We start from the raw sequence: 26,211 nt of genomic DNA, 5'->3' as shown, positions 1-26,211 counted from the left end.
CACTGTGTTGAAAATGTATTCTTCACTCCGTCATGTTCCTACTGTACACCGTGTATCCTGCGAAGGCCGAGCTCGTAGGATGTCCCGAGACGTTCTCATCAGAGAACTTTCGTTTAACTAGCCGTAATGATAACTGAGAGAATCATTCTCATTGTTTGATTATCTGATAAAGAAAACACCTAAACATTCCTGCTGTGGATATGAAGAGGCTCTGAACCAGGTTCCCGGTAGTCAGACATGTTCCTGAGCCGTTCCTGTATCAGGGTTCCTACCTGTAGGATTCTTGACTGTGAATTGTGTTCATGTTTTAGTGGCTGTCATGGCTGAAAGGTCAAACTTTGGGAGCCAGAAAGTCTCCCGGCCCCAGGGCTCCCTTCCGCCCGAACCTATCGACATCATCCGAATCAAAGCGCGCTCCAGAAGAGTCCGGCTCAATGTAGGCGGCCTGATCCACGAGGTCCTGTGGCGGACTTTGGACCGCCTGCCTCGCACAAGACTCGGAAAGCTGAGAGACTGCAACACCCACGACACCTTAATGGAGATCTGTGACGACTACAGCCTGAACGAGAACGAGTACTTCTTCGACAGACACCCGGGTGCCTTCTCCTCCATCTTGAACTTTTACCGGACGGGCAAGCTGCACATGATGGAGGAGATGTGTGCGCTGTCGTTCGGTCAGGAGCTTGACTACTGGGGCATCGATGAGATCTACCTGGAGTCGTGCTGCCAGGCGCGCTACCACCAGAAGAAGGAGCAGATGAACGAGGAGTTGAGGCGCGAGGCTGAGACGCTGAGGGAGAAGGAGGGGGACGAGTTGGATACGGGATGCTGCCCGGATAAGAGGAAGAAGCTGTGGGACCTGCTGGAGAAACCCAGCTCTTCTGTGGCTGCGAAGGTAAGACAATCTCCTGGCTGTACGCCACAAAAGTATATCCATAGCTAACTGAATTCAAACCACATCGAAAACACGGACAGGCATAACACTTCCCGAAAAACACCACCGAACTCAGGTACAATACAAACACGAGGCCCAAACGCACAACCCGTATACACAAAAACACACAATAAAAATTCCTGTCCTAAACCCACAGTCCAAACACGTGATGTAAACAAATCATAACTGGGGTTTCATCTCCTACTGTAAACACTGCAGCTCGCAACACTTCTGACTGACTCAAACACACACACACAGCCATAACACCTGGCCCAGAAACACACAACCTCGATCCAGTACCAAATCCCAGTTTAGATCCGAACCCACCATCCACAAAAGAAGCCGAACGAACCCTCTACGAAGCTCTTATTATTCCATAAGACCTCTCAGAGGTGCGGCTGTGGAACGTTCCAGAAAAAGAGTCTAAATATCATTAAATAAAAATCTGAGAGTTATACGAATTAAGGAAAGATGTGAAAAAAGAGTCTGTTTATGTGTGTGTGTGTGTGTGTGTGTGTGTGTGTGTGTTTGGCTGATGCTGTATTGACGCCATCGTTTTGGATCCACTTCAGAACGTCTAACACGGGTAACACGACGCTCCACGTCTTCGTGAACACGTTCTGAAAGCGAAGTCCTTCACATTTAAATGAAATCTCCAGCAGGTTTAAAGTCTTTGGCCCCTGAGTTCGGCTCCTGCGCGTTGGCGTGACCCTGAGAGAGCTGTGTGAATATTCATGTCTTCCTTACGGAAAGCCGCTCTCGGGAGACTTGATGGAGTTCGGTGAAGTGCGGGTGAGATTTCTGAACGTTCTCCTGCATGAGTTATGATGCGAAAATAAATAAATAAATAAATAAATAAATAGATAGATAAATCCCACACAGTGTGGATGCATCAGGAGTCTGTTTCTGGAATCAGATCGCATGAGTTACAGTGCGACTTTGCTTTAATTGTCTGATTAGCTGCTGAACTCACGCATACTAATTTGTCGCGATTCGAGGGCGTTGCTTTCCAATCAGATTTGTCTCGTCTTTTAACACCGCTGATCACAGCTTGCTAATTGCTTCATGTAGCATTTGATTTGATAACAAACGGATCTCATGCACACGCAGCGTCACACCAAATGACCCTGTGACTTTTTAATTTCACGGCCACTTAATCCTCACATAACGTCAAACTAACGAACAGATCGGGAAAGAGTAACGTGTTTAAATGAAGGGAATTCTGGTGAAGGAGACAGATATGATCAGACAGCAATGTGTGTAAACATATATGTGTGTGTGTGTGTGTGTGTGTGTGTGTGTGTGTGTGTGTGTTTGCTCAGAGAGAAGGTAACTGAGCGATGTGTGTGAGTTTTTCTGCTGGTTTCCGAGGCCTGTTCTCTTCTTATGCGTGAGCTTAATCCCAGAGGCGCTGTGTACTTCCCAGAACACGGTCATGGAAAGCGTTCAAATGGGCCATTAGTAAACAGCTTTAATGTACATTCATCTTTATTTTTCCTCTCTCCTTTCCGTTGGAGGTGAAGCGCTAAAACCATAATAAAAAGTTTTTAAAAACAATTGTAAAAAAAAGATTCTAAAGATTGTTCCTCTCAATACTGAAATTATAATCATTTATCTGAAACAGAACTGTCATATAGTCCATGATTATTTTCCTGTAAAACATCCTGAAGTGTTTTATTCCTCTTATACCAAAGCAATAGCTCCATAATTATCATTTTTACTTCTTAAAGAACAAGTCATAGTTTTTATCCGGTTATGGTTACTGTTGCGGAACGTCCTCGAAATGATCCGTTCCTTTCAAGCTCTCACTTACGTTATAGCAGCTATAAACACTCGTTCCCTCACCAGCCCTCTCTCTATTCCCTCTCTCTATTCCCTCTCTCTATTCCCTCTCTCTATTCTCTCTCTCGATTCTCTCTCTCGATTCTCTCTCTCTATTCCCTCTCTCTATTCCCTCTCTCTATTCCCTCTCTTTATTCTCTCTCTCTATTCTCTCTCTCTATTCTCTCTCTCTATTCCCTCTCTTTATTCTCTCTCTCTACTCTCTCTCTTTATTCTCTCTCTCTATTCTCTCTCTCTATTCCCTCTCTTTATTCTCTCTCTCTACTCTCTCTCTTTATTCTCTCTCTCTATTCTCTCTCTTTATTCTCTCTCTCTACTCTCTCTCTTTATTCTCTCTCTCTATTCTCTCTCTCTATTCCCTCTCTTTATTCTCTCTCTCTACTCTCTCTCTTTATTCTCTCTCTCTATTCTCTCTCTATTCTCTGTCTCTACTCTCTCTATTCTCTCTCTTTATTCTCTCTCTCTACTCTCTCTCTTTATTCTCTCTCTATTCTCTCTCTTTATTCTCTCTCTCTATTCTCTTTCTTTATTCTCTCTCTTTATTCTCTCTCTCTATTCTCTCTCTATTCTCTGTCTCTACTCTCTCTATTCTCTCTCTTTATTCTCTCTCTCTACTCTCTCTCTTTATTCTCTCTCTATTCTCTCTCTTTATTCTCTCTCTCTATTCTCTTTCTTTATTCTCTCTCTTTATTCTCTCTCTCTATTCTCTCTCTTTATTCTCCCTCTGTATTCTCTCTCTCTCTATTCTCTCTCTCTATTCTCTCTTTATTCTCCCTCTGTATTCTCTCTCTCTTTATTCTCTCTGTATTCTCTCTCTATTCTCTCTCTCTCTCTTTATTCTCTCTCTTTATTCTCCCTCTGTATTCTCTCTCTCTTTATTCTCTCTTTATTCTCTCTCTATTCTCTCTGTCTCTTTATTCTCTCTTTATTCTCTCTTTATTCTCTCTCTCTTTATTCTCTCTCTCTCTCTCTCTTTATTCCCTCTCTCTATTCTCTCTCTTTATTCCCTCTCTCTATTCTCTCTCTTTATTCTCTCTCTTTATTCCCTCTCTCTATTCTCTCTCTTTATTCCCTCTCTCTGTTCTCTCTCTCTTTATTCTCTCTCTTTATTCCCTCTCTCTATTCTCTCTCTTTATTCTCTCTTTATTCCCTCTCTCTGTTCTCTCTCTCTTTATTCTCTCTATAGATATTAATCATTTTAAAAATAGCAGTTTGTGGTGTTAATGAGAAACTGTGGAGAAGCGTAAACTCCTCTGTCCTGAAGAAGTCGGAAGACTTAAAGTTACACCTTTACCTCTGAACGTTATGAAGCGCTGACGCTGGAGACTCCTTCCTTAAATGGAAGTCCTTGGGTTAATTGTTACTATAGAATAATTGTTCAGTGTTCCTCGCTCTTTGTGTTCCTGAGATAAAATGTGTCTTATTTGTTGATAGTTAAGGGTTATAGCTTTGTTAATAGGTTCTACTTGGATTCCTGCCAGAGCAAATGAAAACTTGGACAGGTCCTGATCAAGAACCTAATAGTGGCTGTTCGGTGCCGCTGGGATTTAAACTCACAACCTTCTGATCAGTAGCTCCAAGCCTTCAACATCGAGACAACACTTATGAAGCTCTACATAGAACCTTAACAGGCTCCTCCCTTTAGGTTTTGAGATAATGAGTGAGGATAATTGTCATCTTTACAGTACTTTGGACCACTTCGACAGAACACCCGACGACAGTTTCAGAAAAGTTTGAAAACCATAATAAACTGAGACAGTGGTGCACTCTTAAAAAATGTAGAACCCTTCAGGGGGTTTTTGGGCACCAGCTGAGGCACCCGTTAAGGCTTTTATGTTAAACCCTACACTGAAGCGTCTTCCTGTCTGAAAGGGTTAGAACTGAATACTTTTCTGGACTCCAAGAACTCATAATTACCCAAAGAACCTTGAAAGAACCTTCGTGTCTAAGAGTGTTCCAAATACCAACAAGCTAAATGTTAAAATCCTGACAGGTTCTAGATATTACCGCAATATTATACGCTATTTATAACAGTAATAAAAACTTCAGCTTTAAGATTAGCATTAGCGTCGCGTTGGCATTAACACTTCACCTTCCCCTCGCACCATCTCCTCAACACACACGGTTTGACACGTTTTTCACGTGGCCTACTTGAGAACCGAGCACGTTACTCAACACCACTGACAGTTTTATCCCGGCGTTATTAGCGAGGAGGTGGAGCTGTTGTGTAAAAGAGGATGAGGGTTGTGTTGCTGCCACTGTGATTTGTTGCCAGTCAGTAAAACGTGTGAGTCAGCAGGACAACTTAGCATCTGTTCATTCTGTCGTGTCTCGTAGCACTGGGTTGATGTCCGTCGTGACGTGCTGACATCATCATGTCTCAGTAAATCATAGTTGTGTAATAAAAGACCGGTGTTAGGACGTAAATCCGGCTTAAATCCGTGTCCAGAAACGTGGCGAGTGGCGAGTACGCACACAGTGTACAAATGATTTACTCTAGTGGCCATAATGCATTGTGTCGTTTGGTTTAGTTGGTGCGCACCTTCATTGAGGAAGATGATGAGCTCTGATGGTTGTGTAACTTCAGATCTCCTGCAGCTGTAAAGTTCAATTCATCATTGAAGTCATTTCTACAGTCACATGGGTTCAGTTTATAGTCGACGCAGTTGTCCTTTGACTTACTGTTTGACCACACCCTGCAACACCATAACCACACCCTACCACACCTTACCACACCCTACCACACCCTAGAACACCCTAGAACACATTAACCACACCCTAGAACACCTTGACCACACCCTAGAACACCTTGACCACACCCTAGAACACCCTGCCATACTCTAACCACACCCTACCACACCCTAGAACACCTTAACCACACCCTAGAACACCCTGCCACACCCTAACCACACCCTAGAACACCCTGCCACACCTTAACCACACCCTAGAACACCCTAGAACACTTTAGCCACACCCTAGAACACGTTAACCACACCCTAGAACACCTTGACCACACCCTAGAACACCCTGCCACACCCTAACACACCCTAGAACACCCTAACCACAGACTACCACACCTTACCCACACCCTACTACACCCTACCACACCATAACCACATCCTAGAACACCTTAACCACACCCTAACCATACCATACCCTACCACACCTTACCCACACCCTCCCACACCCTAACCACTCGCAGAAGGGTTCCTGCATGATTACTGGCAGTAAATTATTATCCAGGGATGAGAAATGTTTTCAGAAGTGACTTATAATTTTTGAATAGACCTGAATTACCCCTTAACATGTTCAGTATGCCTTTGATATCGTTTGGGTTTGGTTTTCTCCTTCCCTGTTAGCTCACTGAATTTTGCTAGTTTAGTCGCTTGTCTGTGTCGTGCGTCTCGCACACGCGGGCATGTTTTCAGAGTGTCAGGTTCTGTTTTATATAATGTTCTTTTATTGGACGGTGGAGGATGATCTACTGTGTGTCTGTCTAGGAAGATCTTTACCAGGTAATATTTTTTTTTTAGAAGAAAACATCACTTTAATCAGAATCAGCTTGCAGTAATGGAAACTGTTGGGCAGGAAAAGCTCTCTCTGATGATGGAGTCTGTCTGACATGACCTCGCTCTGTACTCTGTCACGCCCTAATCTCCTTTGGTTCCTAGTCTGCTCGTACAAATAGCACTAGGAAGAGCCTTCAGTCGTCTTCTTTAAGGTTGCCGTATGCCGTCGGCTCACGTGGTGTGCACACGCGCTAATGAAGAATGAAGGAAGTGATGACGAATTAAAGGACATGGCAGAGCCATTGAGGGTTAATGGTCTTGCTCAAGCCAACAGGAAAAAAAGGTTCTTTAAAAGGTTCTTTAGATTTATGGGTTGAATGATGCCCATGCATTTACATATGCAACCTTTCTGGTATCTGCTTTTCCTCAGCGTTCACTTTAAAGTGAGAAGCGGGAAGGATGTGCTCCCTGTATGGCTCGGCTTTTATCAGACAAAATTAGAACCGGAGATTGGCAGGTTCTGATGTGATGGTCGAAATTCTGCCTGATTAAAAGATCCTAATAAAGATGAGAGGCTGAGGATTTAACCTTGCTCTTTGATACCTTATATATTGATCAGGTGTAGCTCAGGTCCATTATAGACGCTCTCTCTCTTCCCCCTTGACATTCTCCCTGCCCGCGCGATCCCCAGGGATTTATCGAAGACTGTCCTCTCGAAAGGGCACGGAGCTCTAAACTCCATCACATGACCTGGCCGAGCTCCTTTAAAGAGCTCTCGGCGTTCCCTACAGTACCCACGACATGTGACGAGGTTCAAGAAAACGGTTCTTTTGTCTGATACGTTAAACCTATGGAGTCAGAAAGTTGTGGTGTTGCTTACAGGAATCGATGCACGGTCCGAAATCTTACACCTGCTTTACAAATGAAACACTAGCAACTCATTCCGAAACGCAACACCCTGACAAACCCGTCTGAAACGTAACACAATTTCAAGAGTGTCAAGAAATGTAACACCGATAAAGAGTCATCAGAAAATGTGTGTTTATATCGAGTTAGAGCGGTCTGATGTACTTCCTCTCACCACCGATAGACAGCACTCTGTTAGCCCGAGCTGTGTGTTCTGAAACGGCTTAATGATGCCTGTATAAATCCAGTCCAATCCAAAACCTCCAGTATGTATCACTACTCGCACAAAAAAAACATTCAGGGTTTCTCCACAAGTCTGAGGGAAGATTACGCCGTATTTTTACCTTCTGTGAAATGAGCAGTAGAAATAACCCCCAGGTAATATAGTGTGTAACGCATCTGAATCGACCTGTCGATGAAGATTCTGTTATATACCGTGGGAGAATAAAACCAAACACGGACAATAAAATACGGCCGGTTTTAGGGAAGTTATAGACGTCCTAGCACAAATACAAACTACAGACAAGAAGCGCTTAATAATAATAATAATAATAATAATAATAAAGCTCAGGCAAACAAGTTTGTATTAATGAGATGCAGGTTAGTGTAGAGATCCTTTTATCATGTGAGAGTCAGTCATAATTACTACAGACGTCCACTCAGGAAAACAGTATAGTGAGACTTGAGGTGCTAAACCAGTCCGGACAGGATTTCGCCGAGTTTGTGAGTTTGTGATTGCAGCGAGAAACACTTTATTTTGCTAGATTTTGTGCTTTATTTTGTGGAAAACTACTCGAATTTGGAGAAATCGCAATCGCAAATTCTAAATAGTTTTGCACGGCCTTTCGCAGCGATGTTTGTCGGTATAAACGCGGCCTTTCAGCTGTACTCATGTTCGACGCACGTCAGTCGAAGAGGGCTTGGACTGAATGCGCGTCGTGATCACGTCACATGACGCGTCTCGGCCCAAACCTGCGTCAATTTTAAAAATTTGCGAGCTCCTCCGAATATTGTGGAGTTTTGCCTGATTTTGCGTTCATTTCTATGCTCGCGAAATCGCTAAATCCTGACGGGACTGAATAAACAACCTAAAAAAACACAATTTGGAGGCAGTTACATTTTTAAATATACACAGCATCAATACACAATTTGTGTTTGCCTCCAACTTTTTAACACCAAGGCTTCCTTGCACGGCTCAGTCCATGTGAATAATTGTTAGCATTAGCGCAGTGGGATTCATCGATGGTATAGACAGAATATAATGTCAGGGATCATTTGCGCAACACTACTGGGAAAAGTTCATTTTCATCCTAAAATGACAAGCACGTACAGGTCAGAAGCACCACAGCTGAAGTTGGGCTTCGAGGGGATTCTCTGTGATCAGATCGCTGCAGTTCTGATGTGGCTCTGACATTAATAATAGATCGGAATTCTGTTCAGGCTGGAGAAGTGCAATCGACCTGCAACATCCAACCAACGTCCACTGCAGTATGTGCACAGGGGTGAAGATGGATATTACTGCCTCAGTGGAAGTGTTTTGGTAAATACCAACAACAATATAGCAGGATATACGCTACGATTTATAGCAACGCAGCGTGTTATACAGCACTGAGGATTCTGATTATTACGTTTTTACGAGTATGAATGCACGTGTTTAATAGAGAGCGTTAGGATGCGCTGTGTGCGATTAATGCCACCGTGTGCTTGTATTTAATGCCCATTCTCACAATGACCAGTATCACTGTTGATGCATCCCTGAGTTATTTAAATCTCAGCGAGTTCTGATTCCATCATCATGGTGTTTTTTTTTGGGGGGGGGGGGTTTGGTCATTATTTTCACTTCTCCAAGCAAAGTGCATCAGGGGCTTCCCCTCGTCCAGAGATACACAGCTCTCCCAGCACAGCGCGGTCTTGGCTCGCGTCCTGGTCACCACTCTGTAACGGAAGAGCACTTTACGGGCTCGGGGAGATCTTATTAGCCGGAGTGAGATGATGTCAATAACTCCAAGAGTGTTCTGCTCTACTTTCACTGCAATTTGTACCAGCACTAAACATCAGCACCGTACCTCGCTCGCTCTGCCATCCCGGGGTCAGGAAGGGAAATTATTTGAAGACGGAGCTTAAAATAATGAGGCTCAGGGTGAAAGTGTGCGTCGAAATGGCGTGACGGCTTACTCCGAGTCAGTTAGTCGTATATTTCATACATAATTACACGACTCTCTGAGACATTTCCTTCTCCGTTCACTGGAAAAAAAATTAATATCTTGGCAAGTGAAAACATCTCCTACGCGGATCTGTCTGTCTCTCGTTTCCAGATTATTGCAGAACAGAGGTTTTATTTATTTATTTATAATTCATTACAGTTACAGTAAATGTTCAATCAAATAAGGAACAATTCAGAAATTAAAAGCAACACACACAGGCGTTTATCCCTTAAGATCTGATATACAGTATAATAATTAACATGACGGATATAAGAATAAGAAGTTGTGTTATAATATTATAATGTAATATTAGTGAGGCCACACCTCCTTTACTGCGACTGACAGTCACAAGGCCACGCCTCCTTCACTGGGACTAACAGCAGATCAATATGAGCCAATATGTTCAATATTCTGTTGATTTGCATAATGAATTTTACACCTTTTATTATCAACAGGGGAATGCTATAGTGCATGGGCCCAATATTGGCAGTGACCTTTGACCTTTCTCATTCCCACAATGCTTGTAAAAGATTCAGTTCCACCGCGGAGATGTAAAGACAATGATCTTTAACCTGAGAGACGAGGAAACCTGCGTTTGTGACAGTGTGTGTGGGATTAAAACGCCGTTTGCTGTGACGTTAAGGTCTGGATAGAGAGTTAGCTGCTGGATAGAGCTGTGACGATATATCGATATAATATTACACTTATATACCATGAGGAAGTTTATCAGCTTTATTATGGTCTTCACGTCGACTTTAAATAATATTCTAGCAATTTCTTGAACCAAATAAGGAAATAAAATGGAATATTCCAAAAAAAAAAAAAAACCCTGTCACAGGCTTGTCTCAGGGTTTGCATTCCTGTTCCCATGGCAACTGCACAAGTGTTTTTGTGTTAACTTTTTTTTTGTATTTTTGCTTTCGGTCCCGTCTCCGCCTTCCGTCTGAGTTCTGGCTGGTTTACCTGATTGTGTGCACCTGACACGTGTTTTTAAGAGAGGTTGTACTTAATTCGTCTCGTCTTGTATTGACAGTCTAGTCATTAAAAGTAATTCATCAGTTTGTTTGTTTAATCGAGACACGCCCATGAGAGAGAGTCATTGCTTGTATTAAAAACGATCAATACAACACTGATTTGCTAGCTTGGACCACAAAATGGCCGAAGAGAACTACATTACCCACCAGCCCTTGCACGTCACATGACCTCATCACGCTCACAGATTGCTCACACCAGGTGTGTGTTTCACTAATTACTAACCCTGTTTATCTTTGTGTTTCCTGGTCAAGCTTTTCTTAGTCTTGTGTCTGTAACTCTGCATTACACATACTCCGAGTCATGGAGAAACTTTACACTCGCCTCGATTTTAGTTATTTATTTATTTTTATTTATTTATTACAATTAAAATATTTGACACATGTTAATATGGCATTCAGCTCATATTCAGCCTTATTTAAGGTTATATATTCCATAACCTGGAGGTCAAATTATTCAATTCCTTTTATTTTAGTCCTGATTTATGACAACTTTAATTGAATTTCTTCTTTTATTAAAAGACAACGACACAGCTACGACCTGACCCACAAATTCCACTTTCACACCATCATTTTTTATTAATATGATTTGGAGAAAGCCAAAGCAGAACACCAAGAGGAACTTTGTTATTAAGAAATGGAGATAAAAAAACTCATTATCAGATTTATAACAACAATTTGTAAAAAAGCAACAACAAAAAAACAACAACAACGAAATGCCATGTGAGCAGGATGTTCCTATTTTTAAAAGAGGAAGAACAATAAAATTAGTTTATTACAACAATAAAGAAACACTACTTTTCTGGCAGCTTTTAATATTATTCCATCATATAAACATGCAGTGTGCCATACGTGGCTAAAATATATTCATAAACTAATCAGATGTACTCTAAAAAATAATACTTGTAATTTATATATTGAATATTTACTTAAACGATTTATATTTGATGTATTTCATATTTAATTTATTATTATTATTATTATTATTATAATTAATTTACCATATTTATTATTAGTTTTGATTTTGAAATATCTTTTTTAAGGCATTTTTATTTTTTATCCAAACTGCACCTAGTCCAACAGCTCTTTATTTTGATTTTATTGATAACCTGTCATAAAAGTGATTTTAATAAATGTAAATGATAAAAGTGTATTTCATCCTAACTAGATGACGTTTTAATAAACTATTCCACAAACCCAGAAGTCGCTGAACCACCACGGTGTTTACGATGAGACGTAAAGGGAAATGGTGTTTATTTTTTTATTGATCAGAGTGTTTTGTTGTCCATGTTGGTACCCGGCTGCTCTCCGTAAAAACTGGCTGGGACCAGATGAGACCCCGAAACGCCCCGAACTCTAATGATGCTCGCGCTCGGCCGAGCTGTGTGTTATTAGCATGACATGACAACAAAAGTGCCTACTATTACCTCCAGCTCCTCTGCCCACTCGGGCTCAGCGCTCGCTGCCACAGTCGGGAGCCCTGCCACTGATTTTTAGCTTTTTAGGACAAAGCCGGTGCGTCTTCACCTTCACTCCGATTCCCAGCAACACATTTAAAGAAATGTAGAAAATTCAAGGTAGAAAGCTTAGCTGTGTTTATTAATGATGATGATAGTAATAATAGTTATAACGTGCATGTGCATTTTTCTTTTTAGCTTAGAAAACACTCCAATGTCATTGTACACAGGAGAAAATGACTATAGCGAATAAAAACCAGGGTTGGACTGATATGATCACAGGTAAGGGACGTTATCTGATCCGATCCACTGCCATGAACACGTGCTGGCTGAATAGATCCGAAGTCCAAGTCGGGTAGATCCGTTCGGATCGTTATTATAATGTGGAATGTTTACAACTTTATAAAAGTCAGTACTGAGTTAGTGTTCCCAATAGTCAGCGCTCTCATATCAGTGTTTTATTATTTTAAAAAAGAAAAAAATGTGGAGAAGTGCTTGAAAATGTTGTAATATAGCGAGGCGGGAAAGCGGGGGTTAATTTATTTCGGTAGAATATTGTGGAATAAACTGGACGTGATGAGAGGAATCACTCTGAGCCTCTGGTAGTAATGTAGGGGGGAAAAAGTATGTATTTTCTCTCAATTTTATATGCAAATGTCATTATCTACACCGCTGTAGCAGAACATTAATGATATATTTATTTCAGATTTCCTTATCAGGGTGTATTGTCTCACTGATATATCAGGACAGCTCTAATACCGACTAAATACTCATGCTGAATTAAATCAATCACGTTCCAGTAAAAATGCACTGTACAGGAAATGCCCTTACACACACACACACACACACACACACACACACACACACACACACACATTGTTTATGCTAGCTAGCCTTCCTGTTAGATAACCTGCATGATAAAAGAATGAAGCTCCGTGCAGTAGTGGAGTTAAGAATAGGTCGAGGATGTTGGACAGCGTGATTATCACCCTCAGCACTGTGTTTATGGGAGACACTCTCTCTCTCTCTCTCTCTCTCTCTCTCTCTCTCTCTCTCTCTCTCTCTCTCTCTCTGTCTCCAGCCTGAGGGGCTTCATGTGTGAGGGAAGCTGTAAGTACTAAGCTGAGGGCTCATCTGTAAATCACAGGGAGTCATCAGGGCCACATTTATTGACTAATCACTGTAATCAAACCCTCTACACACACATACACACACACTTCCTGTCTCCCCCGCACATGCAAAACACACTGTGGAAATATGTGCGATTCACTCATTCACCCGCTGCGTAATACATACACAATATATATCATTTCCCTACGGGTCTCACATCAAATCTAACACAGAAAATTATACTAAAGTGACTCGGACCATCAACAGCTCGCACTTAGACGTCGAATAAAGTCGGATTTACGTTGTACAATTTTCAATCCGATTTCATAAAAAGAATCCTGACAGTATCCTTTGGTGGAGAGTTGAGATCTCCGGCCGTAGATCGCGTAATGTTCAGCTGCTACTGGGAACTAAGATGGCCGACGACAGAATTCTGTCAGAGTGAAACATTTGCTACGACGCTCGTCTGAAAATCCACCAATAGGAGGCCGGCAAACTCTCAAGACAGCTACAAATACGGTAGCGGTGATGGAGAAACGTAAACAAAACGTGCTAACGGACAGAAAAAGAAGTCTGCTTATTACATCAAGCTCACGCTGAAGAATGTTTTCTGACATGAGCTTACGATGATAAAAATTTCCATTTATCGCAGGTCTGTCTTTCAAGGATCTTCACCGTATAATCTGCCATGGAGAACACACGCAATCACAAAGACCAGATTTTAATGGGATCGTTATGCAGAATTGGTGTCAATGGGCCAGCACTGGCTCATCAGTGATGGGGCGGGGCTAGTGGGGCAGGGGGCGTGGTCGAAGGTGTGGTAATGGGCCAGCCTGAGAGAGAGAGAGAGAGAGTCCAATCCTGTGGCACTCTGGCAGTCGTCTAGTTCTATCTACACAGACGTTCCAACACTGAGCACCTGATATCTCTTCTCTTCATCTGGGAGATGATCGATATAAACCGTGTTTAAGGGAATCGACACCATCACACTCGAGGGTCGTTCCTGATCCCAGCTGTGCGCGAAACTGTGAGCGGAAATAAGAGATGGAGGAAACGGGAATTCCACTTTCCACTGTCTATTTTCCATTCTCACTTACTTTCTATTTCTCTTACTTTCGGACAGCACTAGGACACGATACGTTTACATTTATTCGTCTCAAGCGCACTAGTTTTTTCAGTAATAAAGGGTCCGGAGCTTATCCCAGGAACACTGGGCATGAAGCAGGCATATCTTCTGCATGGGATGCCAGACACTCATTCTCACCTAGGGGCTATTTAGAGTCAGTAATACACTTACCGGTAAGTTTTTAAGAGCCGAGAGGAAACTCGAGAACCTGGAGGAAACCCGCACTGATACAGGGAGAACAGGTGAAACTCCACGTGGCCAATGACTCAAGCTCCTAATCACACAACAGCTACTAAGTGAGGAGGGTGAAGGCTAACACGCGCTTAGATAAAACAGTCACAGTGTGGCGTAACACACTCGGAGGAAAGCTCTATCTGCCCTCTTCCACATACAGACGCCATATTGTCCAATCCTAAATCCAGTGCATTACTGATAAAATGATAAATCTCTAATATTCTCTATATTCTCTCTAATATCTCTAATACTTATAGACAATTATAAAAAAAATAGTTTTTGTTTATTATGCCACATAAACCACCTTTTTCCTGAATTCTCTAATCCGATTGGTCAGAAGGTGTTTATTTAATGCCGTCCTTCTGTCTAATACGTTATCGTTTCTATGGTAACAGCTAATTCACAGGGACTCGGTTGGTAACGGTAACTCTGCTTTGTGTCGGCGCGCATCACGTCACCCTGTCATGGATTATTTTCCAATAATAGCACATCCCTAAGTATTTTATTCCTTGCTTACTTCCCCTGGTTACTGTGCAGTGAGACAGTAGGGTAAGACGTTATTGTGATATTGACAATTGCCGTACAGTATCGCGATAATATTATATTTATAATCCAAATAGTAGAAATATTATTTTATTTATATTATATATATAATAATATTATTATTATTGAATGTTATTAAGATGGTTTTTTAAATAGCGAGTCACTTTGACTCAAACAGGACACGAGGATTAATGCTGTGTGTGTGTGTGTGTGTGTGTGTGTGTGTGTGTGTGTGTGTGTGTGTGTGCTCTCAGTTTCAGTCCATTCTGTTTTGTCATTATCACGGTGTGAATGGACAGATTGTCCCAAACTCAGCAGAAACACACCCCAGTAACGATTACTCCAAATAAACCCCTGTCCTATAAAAACCCAGAATCCAGCAGATCTTCTAACACCCTTCCATAAATACCCACGATATTGATCACGAGGTCCTCGGCTTTCCAGGCAGAGTTTCCTCTTCCTCTGTGCGCAGCGATGATGACGGTGATTTCCAGAAATAATTCAACCTTCAACCCCCCGCAGTGACAGTCGCTGTAGAGCACACTGTCAGCGTGGCTTTCTATCCTAAAAACATCCCTCTTCATCCCACGTATATCGGCATCCTCCGTCGTTTTATTAACTGTCGGGGTTTTTGTGGACGTTTAGGTGCAGAGGAAACAGAAAACGAATCATTTCAAAACTACAGACAGGGAAAGAAGGCACAAAGTCATGCATTTTAAAAGGGAAAATGATTATAACACAAGACACAATTTAGAATCGTGATGAAACAGGAAATAAACATGACATCTGTATTTTTTATTCAGGGCCATGGGTACATTTCCCTCTAGGATTTTCAACCTTAATGCTTCCCTTATTCATCTATATTTATTGGTTCTAATTCACATGCATGTCCATCTTCTCATCACCCACGCTTTAAGTCCAACCCCACCCCCGTCACAGATTAAATTCCAAATCCTCATGTTCGGCCAGATTGTCCTCCACACTGGAACGTTTTTGTGGGACCTCCGTTAAGTTGTTAAAGTAACTCAGCGGGCGGCGAGAGGGGGGAAAAAAACGTCCAGATCTCTCAATTAATCTGCTTAGCATAGAAGCCAGATGTTCCAAGGACTCGGCACAGGTCACCCAAGCGCACGCATACTCGGACAGCTAGACTCAAAATAACCTCGGGGTTCGAGTCTGCTGCTGCTGGATTTCCCAGAATTTCCCATACGACACTTGAAATCGGAATAAATACGACAGGAGGAAGTGTGTGGAGCTGACACACACCCAACTCAGCAAAATAAAAAATGCTCCGATACCAATATGAGAAACCGGGTTACGCTATGTGACGTGAGCCGTGTGCATGTTGACATGCTAATACACAGGTGACACAAACGAAACGTTGCAGAAACGTCGCTCTCGTTCATTTACGTTGACGTTTTTCTCCGAAGCGACTTAAAACTGAGCAGTACGGGGATTTGACCTCGCGACCTTCTGATCGGTAGCCCAGCGCCTCAGCCGCAGAACCACCACTGCCAGGTCCAAGAAACATACTCGTGTTTTATCAATATTACCAGCTTCAACAAAGAGGAAAATGCGTAGACATTAATTAAGAATCATAAGAATGTTAAGGAATGAATTACGAAACCGACAGGACAGCAGAAGGAGGACACGAGTATACCCGGAAGCTGAGTGCTTAGGGAAATAAGAGGCCCGTGACCATGGTTAATTTGAGCTTTTGTGGCTTTCAGCTCTTCGATGGGCGGTTTAGAGGACGTGCGGTTTAGGATTACTGCAAAGTCACAGAGCTCAGTACACTGAACCGAAGCCAAGGAGCCACCGTATAAATCCTTACAGCCTTGTATCATTGACTGCTGCCGATGAGATCGATAGTACGGGTAGTTAGTGTCACATATGCCGGTGCTTGAGAGACGTAATGGTGGTCGTGCTGTTTGGGATGGTGATACGACAGCACTGAGACATGTCTGTTTAATCAGTAGCTTCTAGTAGCGTGTAGGAACATGTTCACGCTGGAAACCTCTGCAAGGTGCCGCGCGCTATTATTACCTGGACCATTCACTACAACTTTCAAGAACTGACATTCAGAAGAGGTGGAGACCATTAAAATAGAATTTTTAAAACCTGCCAGTGCAGGAATGCAGCGTTACAACAGTGCTAAGAAGAAAATGCTAGCAGACACAGAATTATGTCTGTTGTCGGGATGTAACTGCACACAAAATGTTCACTCGTTATGACGCGATACGGTGCTGTCTCCTTACAGTACATTTTCCGTACAGGAAAAATAAGCGCTGCATGAATCTCTGCTCTTTATATAATAGTGAAAGGTTCTTTGGAACCTTTATTTGATTGGGAAATCTCTGTTGTAGAGGTGTATATAGAACCGTCACGGGGTCTTTGCTAAAGCAAAAAGTTAGTGTTACATCTGAGACATAAATGTAGTGGAGTGGAGTGTGGTGTAGTATTGGATCGTATCGTATAATGTAGTGTAGTGTATATAATCAGATTGTATCGTAGCACGTAGTATAGTATTGTATAGATAGTATCACGTTGTATTGTATAGTATCATATAGTATAGTTTCGTATCGCATCGTAGTGTATCGCATCATATTGTATCGGATAGTATAGTATCACATGGCATAGTATCATACAGTATAGTATAGTGTCGTATAGTACACTATAGTGTCCCGTCATGTTGTATCTTATTGTATTGTATCGTATCGTACAGTATAGTATCGTGTAGTACAGTATCACATGGCATAGTATCATACAGTATAGTACAGTGTCGTATAGTACACTATAGTGTCCTGTCATGTTGTATCTTATTGTATAGTATCACATTGTATTGTATCGTATCGTACAGTATAGTATCGTGTAGTACAGTATCACATCGTATCACGTCCTTTTGTATCATATAGTATAGTTTAGTATAGCATCATATTGTGCAGTATAATATCGCATCGTACAGTATAGTAGTGTATAGTATAGTATAGTATCATATACAATACGAAACCATACCACATGACTAGAGCATATTATACTGTATATCATATAGCATATTACAGTATTGTATAGTATAGTATCGCAACATATCGTTTTGTATCATATAGTACAGTAAGGTATGCTACAGTACAATATAAGCATCATGCGATTTGAGACAAAGTTTTAGTCTTTTCATATTTTTCTGCATGCTGTGCCAAAAAACCTCACTGATGTAATCAATGCACAGTTGGAGAAAGTTCAATAATCTGTCTCTTCAGACTGCATCTCGCTGTCTAACACTTAAAAACACGAGCAGTGGAGTGGATAAGAGACGCACAGTTCTGTAGAAGGCTTGTCTTCTTCTCCCTAAAGCTCAGTGTTTTGATTAATGAGCAGGCCATGGCAGCACTGCACTCTGGGAATTTTCGCCCTTCTAAAGTTTAGCCTTCGGGTGTTTCCCACTTTTCAATCCGTCCACCTTCAGATGTTTAAAGGACTTAAGTGCTTGTAGCAAAGCGCTTTGTCGGTGTAGGACACGCGCTCGTTTTGTAAGGGATATCTACAGGGAATCATTTCAATTTCATTCATGAGGTTTACTCAGCAAGTCGCACCGAGTGTGTCGAGAGTCTTCCGTGTCAAACCAGCAAGTTAAAAGCATCGTACATCTACATGCACACTTTTTACTGGTGAGGCAGCGTGTGTAATGTTGTTCTAATCTTCAGAAAACAGCAAAACAAACAACATGAAGCTACGAAACGATGTACGATGTACTCCTCATAGAAGGATTGTCATCATTTTATTCTATTCTCGAAATGTTTCTCTTTAGAATAATAATAAATACATTAACACTGCGAAACGACAGATATGGAGTTATACAGTGACCCAAAAAAGCGTTTCAGAAAATCCCAACTTTACATTTTAAATTCTTAACAGTGTTCCTGACTTCTCAACCAGCTTTGTGATGGATATTCACCCTGGAGGCTTTTCTGAAAGTTTCCCAAATACACCGAGCTCCTCTCTGCTTCACCTAAGTTTGTTTGCGAGTGTACTTATTGGAGAAAAAAAAAGGTTTGGTTTGGAAATAAACAGAAATAATCTTGTTTTTACAGAAATAATACACTGTAAAATATATATATATATATATATATATATATATATATATATATATATATATATATATATATATATGTATGTATGTATGTATATATATATATATATATATATATATATATATATATATATATATATATTCCATTCAGTGTGTCCAAACTTTTAACTGGTAGTGTAGTTTTTTTTTTTTTAAAAATCTGTACATTTATTTGTAATGTTTAATTATGTTCTAGTCTTTAAAAAAAACAACAAAAAAAACCCCAAAGCATTCATTGGTTGTCCGTCTAGGTGACCCCCTTCACACGTGTGTTTTTAAAGGGATTATAGGGGAATGTCTGGGTGTGATTACTCCTGTTTTTAAACTAGTGCTCTGCTTTATTGGCCAGAACTCATTTGTAAAAGAGTTTCTTATCTCCGTGTGAAATGACCGGCGAAATAATCATTAAATAAAGAATAAAATAAAGTAATAAAACACCCCAAATCCGTTGAGGAATATTTCCTGTGAAGCGTGATGTTTGGTGTCCACATGGGAATGACATTGTGGCTTCCCCCTGATTGAACCCAGCATCCTCAATACACAATAAACCCTCAGTGTTAGACGTTACACGAGACAGCGGAACGTCAGCGTTTAAGGCTCTATGCAGAACGTCCTCTGCTTTATAACCTGTAGAGCTTTAAAGAGGAAGATCCGTTCACCTTTCTGTCTTTATCGACCTGCGTGTCTGTTACTGAAGGGATTACAGGCAGATTCTTTTTTTAAACCTGGTTCTGAACACACCTGTTGGCCTTTAACCTGCCGGCTCAGTCCTGGCGTCACATCTCACCACGTCTGTCTCTTATCCTCTGTCTCATCTCCCACAACGAGTAAAACGTTTTCTGCGGCACAACGTTTATAAATTAAACCCGGATTCATTGGCGCGCTTGTGGCTTTGTGGCTATAACGTAATGCACAATTAAACCGAATGAATAAATCCACTGGAGCGTTATAGCAGACGCTTAGTACACTCGTGTCTTCAGGTGTGTTCTCACAGTGACTCTGCAAGAGACTTCTGCGTGTCTGATAGGATTTCCTTTAAGATCTGGCAGTGCCATTGCTCAGGAGGATTTCACATGGCATTCCGTGTCCTCTGTAGCTGAGCCATCGGATTAACCTTCTCCACGTCCAGCCGCTCTGCAAATAGAAAAGGATGTGTAATTATATAATACGTACTACAGTAAAAAGTTGATATGAAACTATCCAGAGTATTTTTGTTCTGCTTTTGTATTCAGAGCTGTGACGAGCGTACTTACATCGTTTCCCCCACAGCCGGATGTTTCAGGATAACGGTAATAATAGGATTTAGATGCTATCTATAGTGAGGATCCCGAAAGGTTAGAGGTGGTTACTCACTCTTTCCAACCTGACAGGAAGAATCGACATAAGGTTCAACGTACAGGTGTGATGATATATCGCTAATGCTGTGGTGTTATAGCTGTATAATGACACCACCTGTATATAGGTGTGGTAGGTGCGTCCCCGAAACCGTGCTGTAAGTCCATATGAAAAAATATTGATCTTCGTATAGAACTTTGTATGAAGACTATATAACAATAAGAACATGAAGAAGCGATATAGCTGTGAGATTTTTGAGTTTCTGGTTAGAGAAACTGCCAGAAGTCTTTTCATATTAATAAAGAAGTAGTTCTATAAAAAATATCTATCAGGTGTCCTCCGCACTGCACAGGACACACAAGACATCATTTATGTAAATACAGACTAAAATCCTTATATACAGTACTTACAGTACTCATGCGTCATCAAGCTCTGTCGTTTTTAAATAAACATGGACATCTTCTCCCCTTGGATATGAACTGATACACGCTTCAAAAAAACAAAAAAAAAAAGGGTGGGGGGTTCACTGGTTCTCTAGATAGTTAACGGTTCTGCGCTTCAAAAAAGGGCTTTCTCTTAACCACTTTAAACCGTGAAGGTGGATTTGGACTGCAACTGATACGATCAGTTTTACACGAAACACACTTCATGTAGAAACTGTAATGAATTTTCTGCTTGCACGACTGCACTGTTTGAGCATGTAGGACACATTTACAGAAGGGGTGTATTTATTTATAATCGCACTATCCGGTGTCACCCAGATGAGGACGGGTTCCTTCTGAGTCCGGTTCCTCTCAAGGATTCTTCCTCAGATCGTCTTTTGATATCGAGTTTTTCCTCGCCACCGTCTCCTCTGGCTGCTCATTAGAGATAAATTCACACATTTAACATCTATATCCTGAGTTTATATATTTCTGCACCGCTGCTCTGGGACAATGTCCACCGTTAAACACGCTGCACACACAACACTGAACTGAATCGGATTGAACTAACCCTGAAAGTGTTCCTCAGCGAGACAACCGAAACCTCTCGAGAGCACTTTTGCGGTGCGAGTGCATCTACTGAAGAAACACTGCGCTATTCCTGCTCAGTGAAAAGCCATGCACCCGAAGAGCGCTGTCCTTCACAGTCCAGGTGTGTAACACGGAAAAAAATGATTCCAGTTGTCCCGGGTGACCACCCCATAGTGTTCCAGCAGTCAGCTACACAATGAAGTTTAGTTCGTGTTTACAGATGACAGGAAGTCCCGGTGTGTCCTAAACCACCATCAGCAAGTCTGTGGGACATTACTGAGGAATGTGGATGTGGTTCGAGGCAGATATTTACAGAAAAGCCGATGTTTTCCGTGACTCAGTCTTCAGTAAACTTGTAAGCTCCACTGACGTAAAGAACCAAACGTTGGACGAGAAACATTTTTTGACATTATTTGTGATGAAACTGCGAAAGTCTTCAGTTTATCGTTTCATTTCTCAAAAGCAGGTGGGGATGTTTTCCTCGTCATGCTCGACAGTCACAGATCCCGTCATCATAAAAGAGGAAACGGATGCCGTTTATTAGGTCTTAATATCGCGGGCCTCTGCAGCCCTACCATTTAAATATTTAACATGTACATATGATGTCTTTTGTTTTTATGTCAGGATGGGATTGACAGTAAAATGGATGGGCGATAACACTTTAGTCATTAAGGCCTGTGAGCAGGAGGCAGTCGCAAGTGCAGCGTTCAACATAACCATTCAGTATTCGCAACATTAGCGTTGTGGAGTGAAGTATCTTTACGTAAGAGCATGGAGCCTTCCGCTATAGCGCTGCAGACGCAGTGATTGATTTAATGGCGAGAAACGTGATATGAAGAATGGTATCTCAGTCAGAAATATCCGATTAACCCGGTCAAGCAGAGTGGAAAAACCTCGAGAGAGATCCATTCCATAAACTAACAAAGCAGCTGATCAATACGTGCTTGGCGGTGTTTATCACCCGAGATGTTTGTGCGGAGATAAGGTGGCACACGCTGAAGCTCATGTAATTCTGATAAATATAGAGGAACTCTGGAGTCATATTCACGTTTTCAGGTGGTTTTGAGTTCCACGTGGCAAAATAATATGGGTTCTTTATTGGAATACTCTCTTTTCGGAGTACTCTCTTTCATCTTCTACTATTTATTACATTTAAAGGAAAAACCTGGTGGAGATGCTTCCAGAAGCGATTATGAAATCTTAATTCGCATCGTACCATTCGCTGTAGTGTGTATAAATCAAGATCAAGATGGAAAGAGGAAAAGATCTGAGTGACTCTGAAAGTGGGTTTGGAGGCTGTTATGCTTTGGGAGGTAATTATTTTGCTAGGCTCCGTATGCCCCCTTTGGAGGGAAGTGCAAACCAATTCAAAGTTCTTCTGACTGATTACCTTTATCCTATGAAGAAGCGTATCCTGAAAAGACTATGTATACGTCATGGCTCTGAAACGTTAGGCCGAATCCAAACCCAGGATAAAAATGGCCAGTTTAGGGTTAAGGCCCTTGATCAGATGTTCATCAGTTACATCTCTCATCTTCTACTCAACAGCACAGAACTTTAACCACTTACCTTCTGCTGCTTTTAAAGGTCGGAAGCACAGGTTCTCAACCCTGGTCCGTTTCAGTGTGCTGCAGGACAGGGGGTTCTCCAGGACCAGAATTGGGAACCTGTAGTCTAAATTGTTTAATGCTGCAAGTTTATAGTGTAAAATCTTTGATTAGTGACATCGCATATCTTAACATCTCCTTCCTGTTCGTTTCAGATCCTGGCAATAATATCCATCCTGTTCATCATCCTGTCCACCATCGCCCTGTCACTGAACACCTTACCTGAGCTACAAGTCATCGACGAGTTCGGACAGTCGAACGACAACCCGAACCTTGCTCACGTAGAAGCTGTGTGCATAGCGTGGTTCACCATGGAGTACCTTCTACGGTTTCTGTCTTCGCCCAACAAGTGGAAGTTTTTCAAAGGCCCTCTGAATGTCATCGATCTATTGGCCATACTTCCCTACTATATCACCATATTTCTCACAGAGTCCAATAAGAGCGTTCTCCAGTTCCAGAACGTACGCAGGGTGGTCCAGATATTCCGGATCATGAGAATACTCAGGATCCTGAAACTGGCCAGACACTCCACAGGCCTTCAGTCACTGGGCTTCACACTCAGGAGGAGCTACAATGAACTGGGCTTGCTGATCTTGTTCCTAGCGATGGGAATCATGATCTTCTCCAGTCTGGTGTTTTTTGCAGAGAAAGATGAAGACGCCACCAAATTTACCAGCATTCCAGCATCCTTCTGGTGGGCCACAATTACAATGACTACAGTGGGTTACGGAGATATCTATCCACAAACTCTTTTGGGTAAAATTGTAGGTGGGCTTTGCTGTATTGCCGGTGTTTTGGTGATCGCCTTGCCGATCCCCATCATTGTGAACAACTTCTCAGAGTTCTACAAAGAGCAGAAGAGGCAGGAGAAAGCCATCAAGCGTAGAGAAGCTTTGGAAAGGGCGAGACGGAATGGCAGCATTGTATCCATGAATATGAAGGATTCCTTTGTGCGTAACATGGAACTGGTGGACGTTGTGATTGAGAAGAGTGAAGAGAAGCCCTCGGACAACCACCTTTCTCCAAGTCGATGGGCCTATCAGAAAAGCCCGTGCACTGCCACCAAATCCTGTGAATCTAAATATCAGGAGGTGATGCAGTTAAGGTCTCCAGAGAAAATGATCCAGCCATGCTCGAGTCCTCAACGGTTAAACGCCAAAACTCTGGAGCAAATGTATAACCAAATGGCAATGCCTCCCAGTGAATCGGCTCCTAAAGAAGGCAGCAGGATTGGCAGGGAGGAGAGTCTGGAGATGAAGGTGGTTCAGTCTGACCCAAAGATGAAGGATCGTACTGTTACTGAGATCAGAAGTGTGTCAAGCATCGACAGTTTTGCAAGCTGCTCCACAGACATCAGCGAAGTGGAGAAAACGGCTCTGATCCCCAGCATGATGCAGTCGAGACACCCTCGTGCTCCTCCTCCTCTAGATCTGAGCCAGATCACCTCCTTAAACATGAAGTCATCTGACAAGTTCAAGCAGCCCACCATCATCAAGGAGGGTCTCTATGACTTTGTCCAATACAAACCAGAGAGCAGTGCCCGATCTCAAGGTGAGGAGAACCAAAGCTTTGATATGAGCAGCGAAAGTGCAACAGGCTCTCCGAAAAGACATGCCAAGGGACTCCAAGTGAATATGGTGAGCGAGTCTGGAGACGACACATCATCCAGCTTGCATCTGATGGTCACCGATGACACGGCACCTCTAACACCACATTCTCGGCAAAGTCCCAAAACCCCAGGAAGAGTTTTTGAAGGGGAAGGAGCAATGAGTTCTCCTGTTTTTACTCCATCCTCTGGCGAGAGCCAAAGAGGGAAGAATCACATTGACAAGCCGACGGTTTCTCCTGCTTCACCTCAAATTGTGCTGAATTGTTCCCCTGGCATGGAGGACACATCAGACAGCAGTCCAAGTGGACAGAAGGTCGTCAATCACCTCCTGTCACCAGACATTCTCAAATCAACCGGGGATGGGAATGTCTCGCCACCATGCGAATCCGGCATGTGATGCTAATCGGGCACTTTAGATACCTGTGAGCTGACTATAAATCAAGTCATTAATAGGGAAAAGGTAAATGGACTCTCTGGTGTAACAGGACTGGACGAGGCAGACGGACTCTCTGATACTGCAAAGAGACGGTTCTTTAGCTTTGCATGACAGGATATATTCATTTATGGCTGATGGAACTGCATTCCCACAGAGGAAGATACTTGTACCACGATATCGTAATGACCTGGTGTGCAGGAAATGATGAAATGATGAAAATCGTCCTGTCATATTTAATTAAATATGTTGTATGCGGTTCTTGATGTGGATCAGCGACTCTGAGAACTGTACTGTTGTACTCCAGAGCTTCTTCTGATCCACGGACGTACGACTGAGCAGAATTACTGCCGAGCCTGACATGCTGACAAGTCTCCACGCAATAAGTAATCCCATACGGTTCAAGGCGTGAACCATCCAAATTTGTTTAGGTTGGTTTGACTAGTAGTCTATTCACTGATAGCGAAAGTAAAACCAAATAGTTCATAGGACTTGAATATGATGATGAGCATTAAATTGTTCTCAAAAATGCCTTCATGAGGTGACCTCCTCCTGATTGCTAAGCTTACGTGTCAGTATTTTGAGAATCGCTCTAACTACCCTCTCGTTCAAATAAGGCACAATATACGAGACCAAAAATAAACCAGAAGAAAGATATATACAAAATATTCAACTACCTACATTAGCATGCTAGTCTTCAACTGTTCAGCGCATTTATTCAGTGGAAACAATGCATGCACGCATTATACCGGTTGTCCAGCACATTTTTAACACTGTGGACAAAACTAGCTGTAAGATGTCTTGCCTTTTATCAAACATCTGTGTCACTTATATAGTGACGGACAAAGCAGCGCCTCCTGCTGGACAAACAAAACAGCACTTTATATTAATGGTAAAAGACTGCCATTAGCACAGAACTTGGCTTCTCCATAATCACCAGAGATAAACACCTGAATGACCAACACGTAAGGGTTGGTCTTTATTTTACCTGTAAATATTTGACCTGGTAGTTTGCGAAAAAAACTTACAGATTACAAATCACATGGATTATTCTCTCTCCTAACAAGTGATTTTGTAAAAAAAAAGAAAGAAAAAAAAGACCATTTTTGCAGGACAAATAATTCCTGCTCCGAGTATTTATGAAGAATTATGCGTGCCTTGTCATAAATATTTATGAGAAGGTGTTACGGTA

At 41.9% G+C, this 26,211-nt stretch overlaps 1 protein-coding gene across 1 annotated transcript; it reads left to right on the top strand.

The window, feature by feature from the left end:
* The first annotated feature begins 319 nt into the window (after positions 1 to 319).
* On the top strand, positions 320 to 24,983 carry kcnb2a (potassium voltage-gated channel subfamily B member 2a). The gene is made up of 2 exons (XM_053652297.1): positions 320 to 895; positions 23,133 to 24,983. The coding sequence occupies exons 1-2, from the start codon at positions 320 to 322 to the stop codon at positions 24,981 to 24,983; spliced, it is 2,427 nt and encodes an 808-aa protein (XP_053508272.1).
* The last annotated feature ends 1,228 nt before the right edge of the window (positions 24,984 to 26,211 follow it).

The sequence above is a fragment of the Ictalurus furcatus genome, chromosome 20 (assembly GCF_023375685.1).
Source record: "Ictalurus furcatus strain D&B chromosome 20, Billie_1.0, whole genome shotgun sequence".
NCBI classification, from domain to species: Eukaryota; Metazoa; Chordata; class Actinopteri; order Siluriformes; family Ictaluridae; genus Ictalurus; species Ictalurus furcatus.
This window is presented reverse-complemented; position numbering and strand designations above follow the sequence as displayed.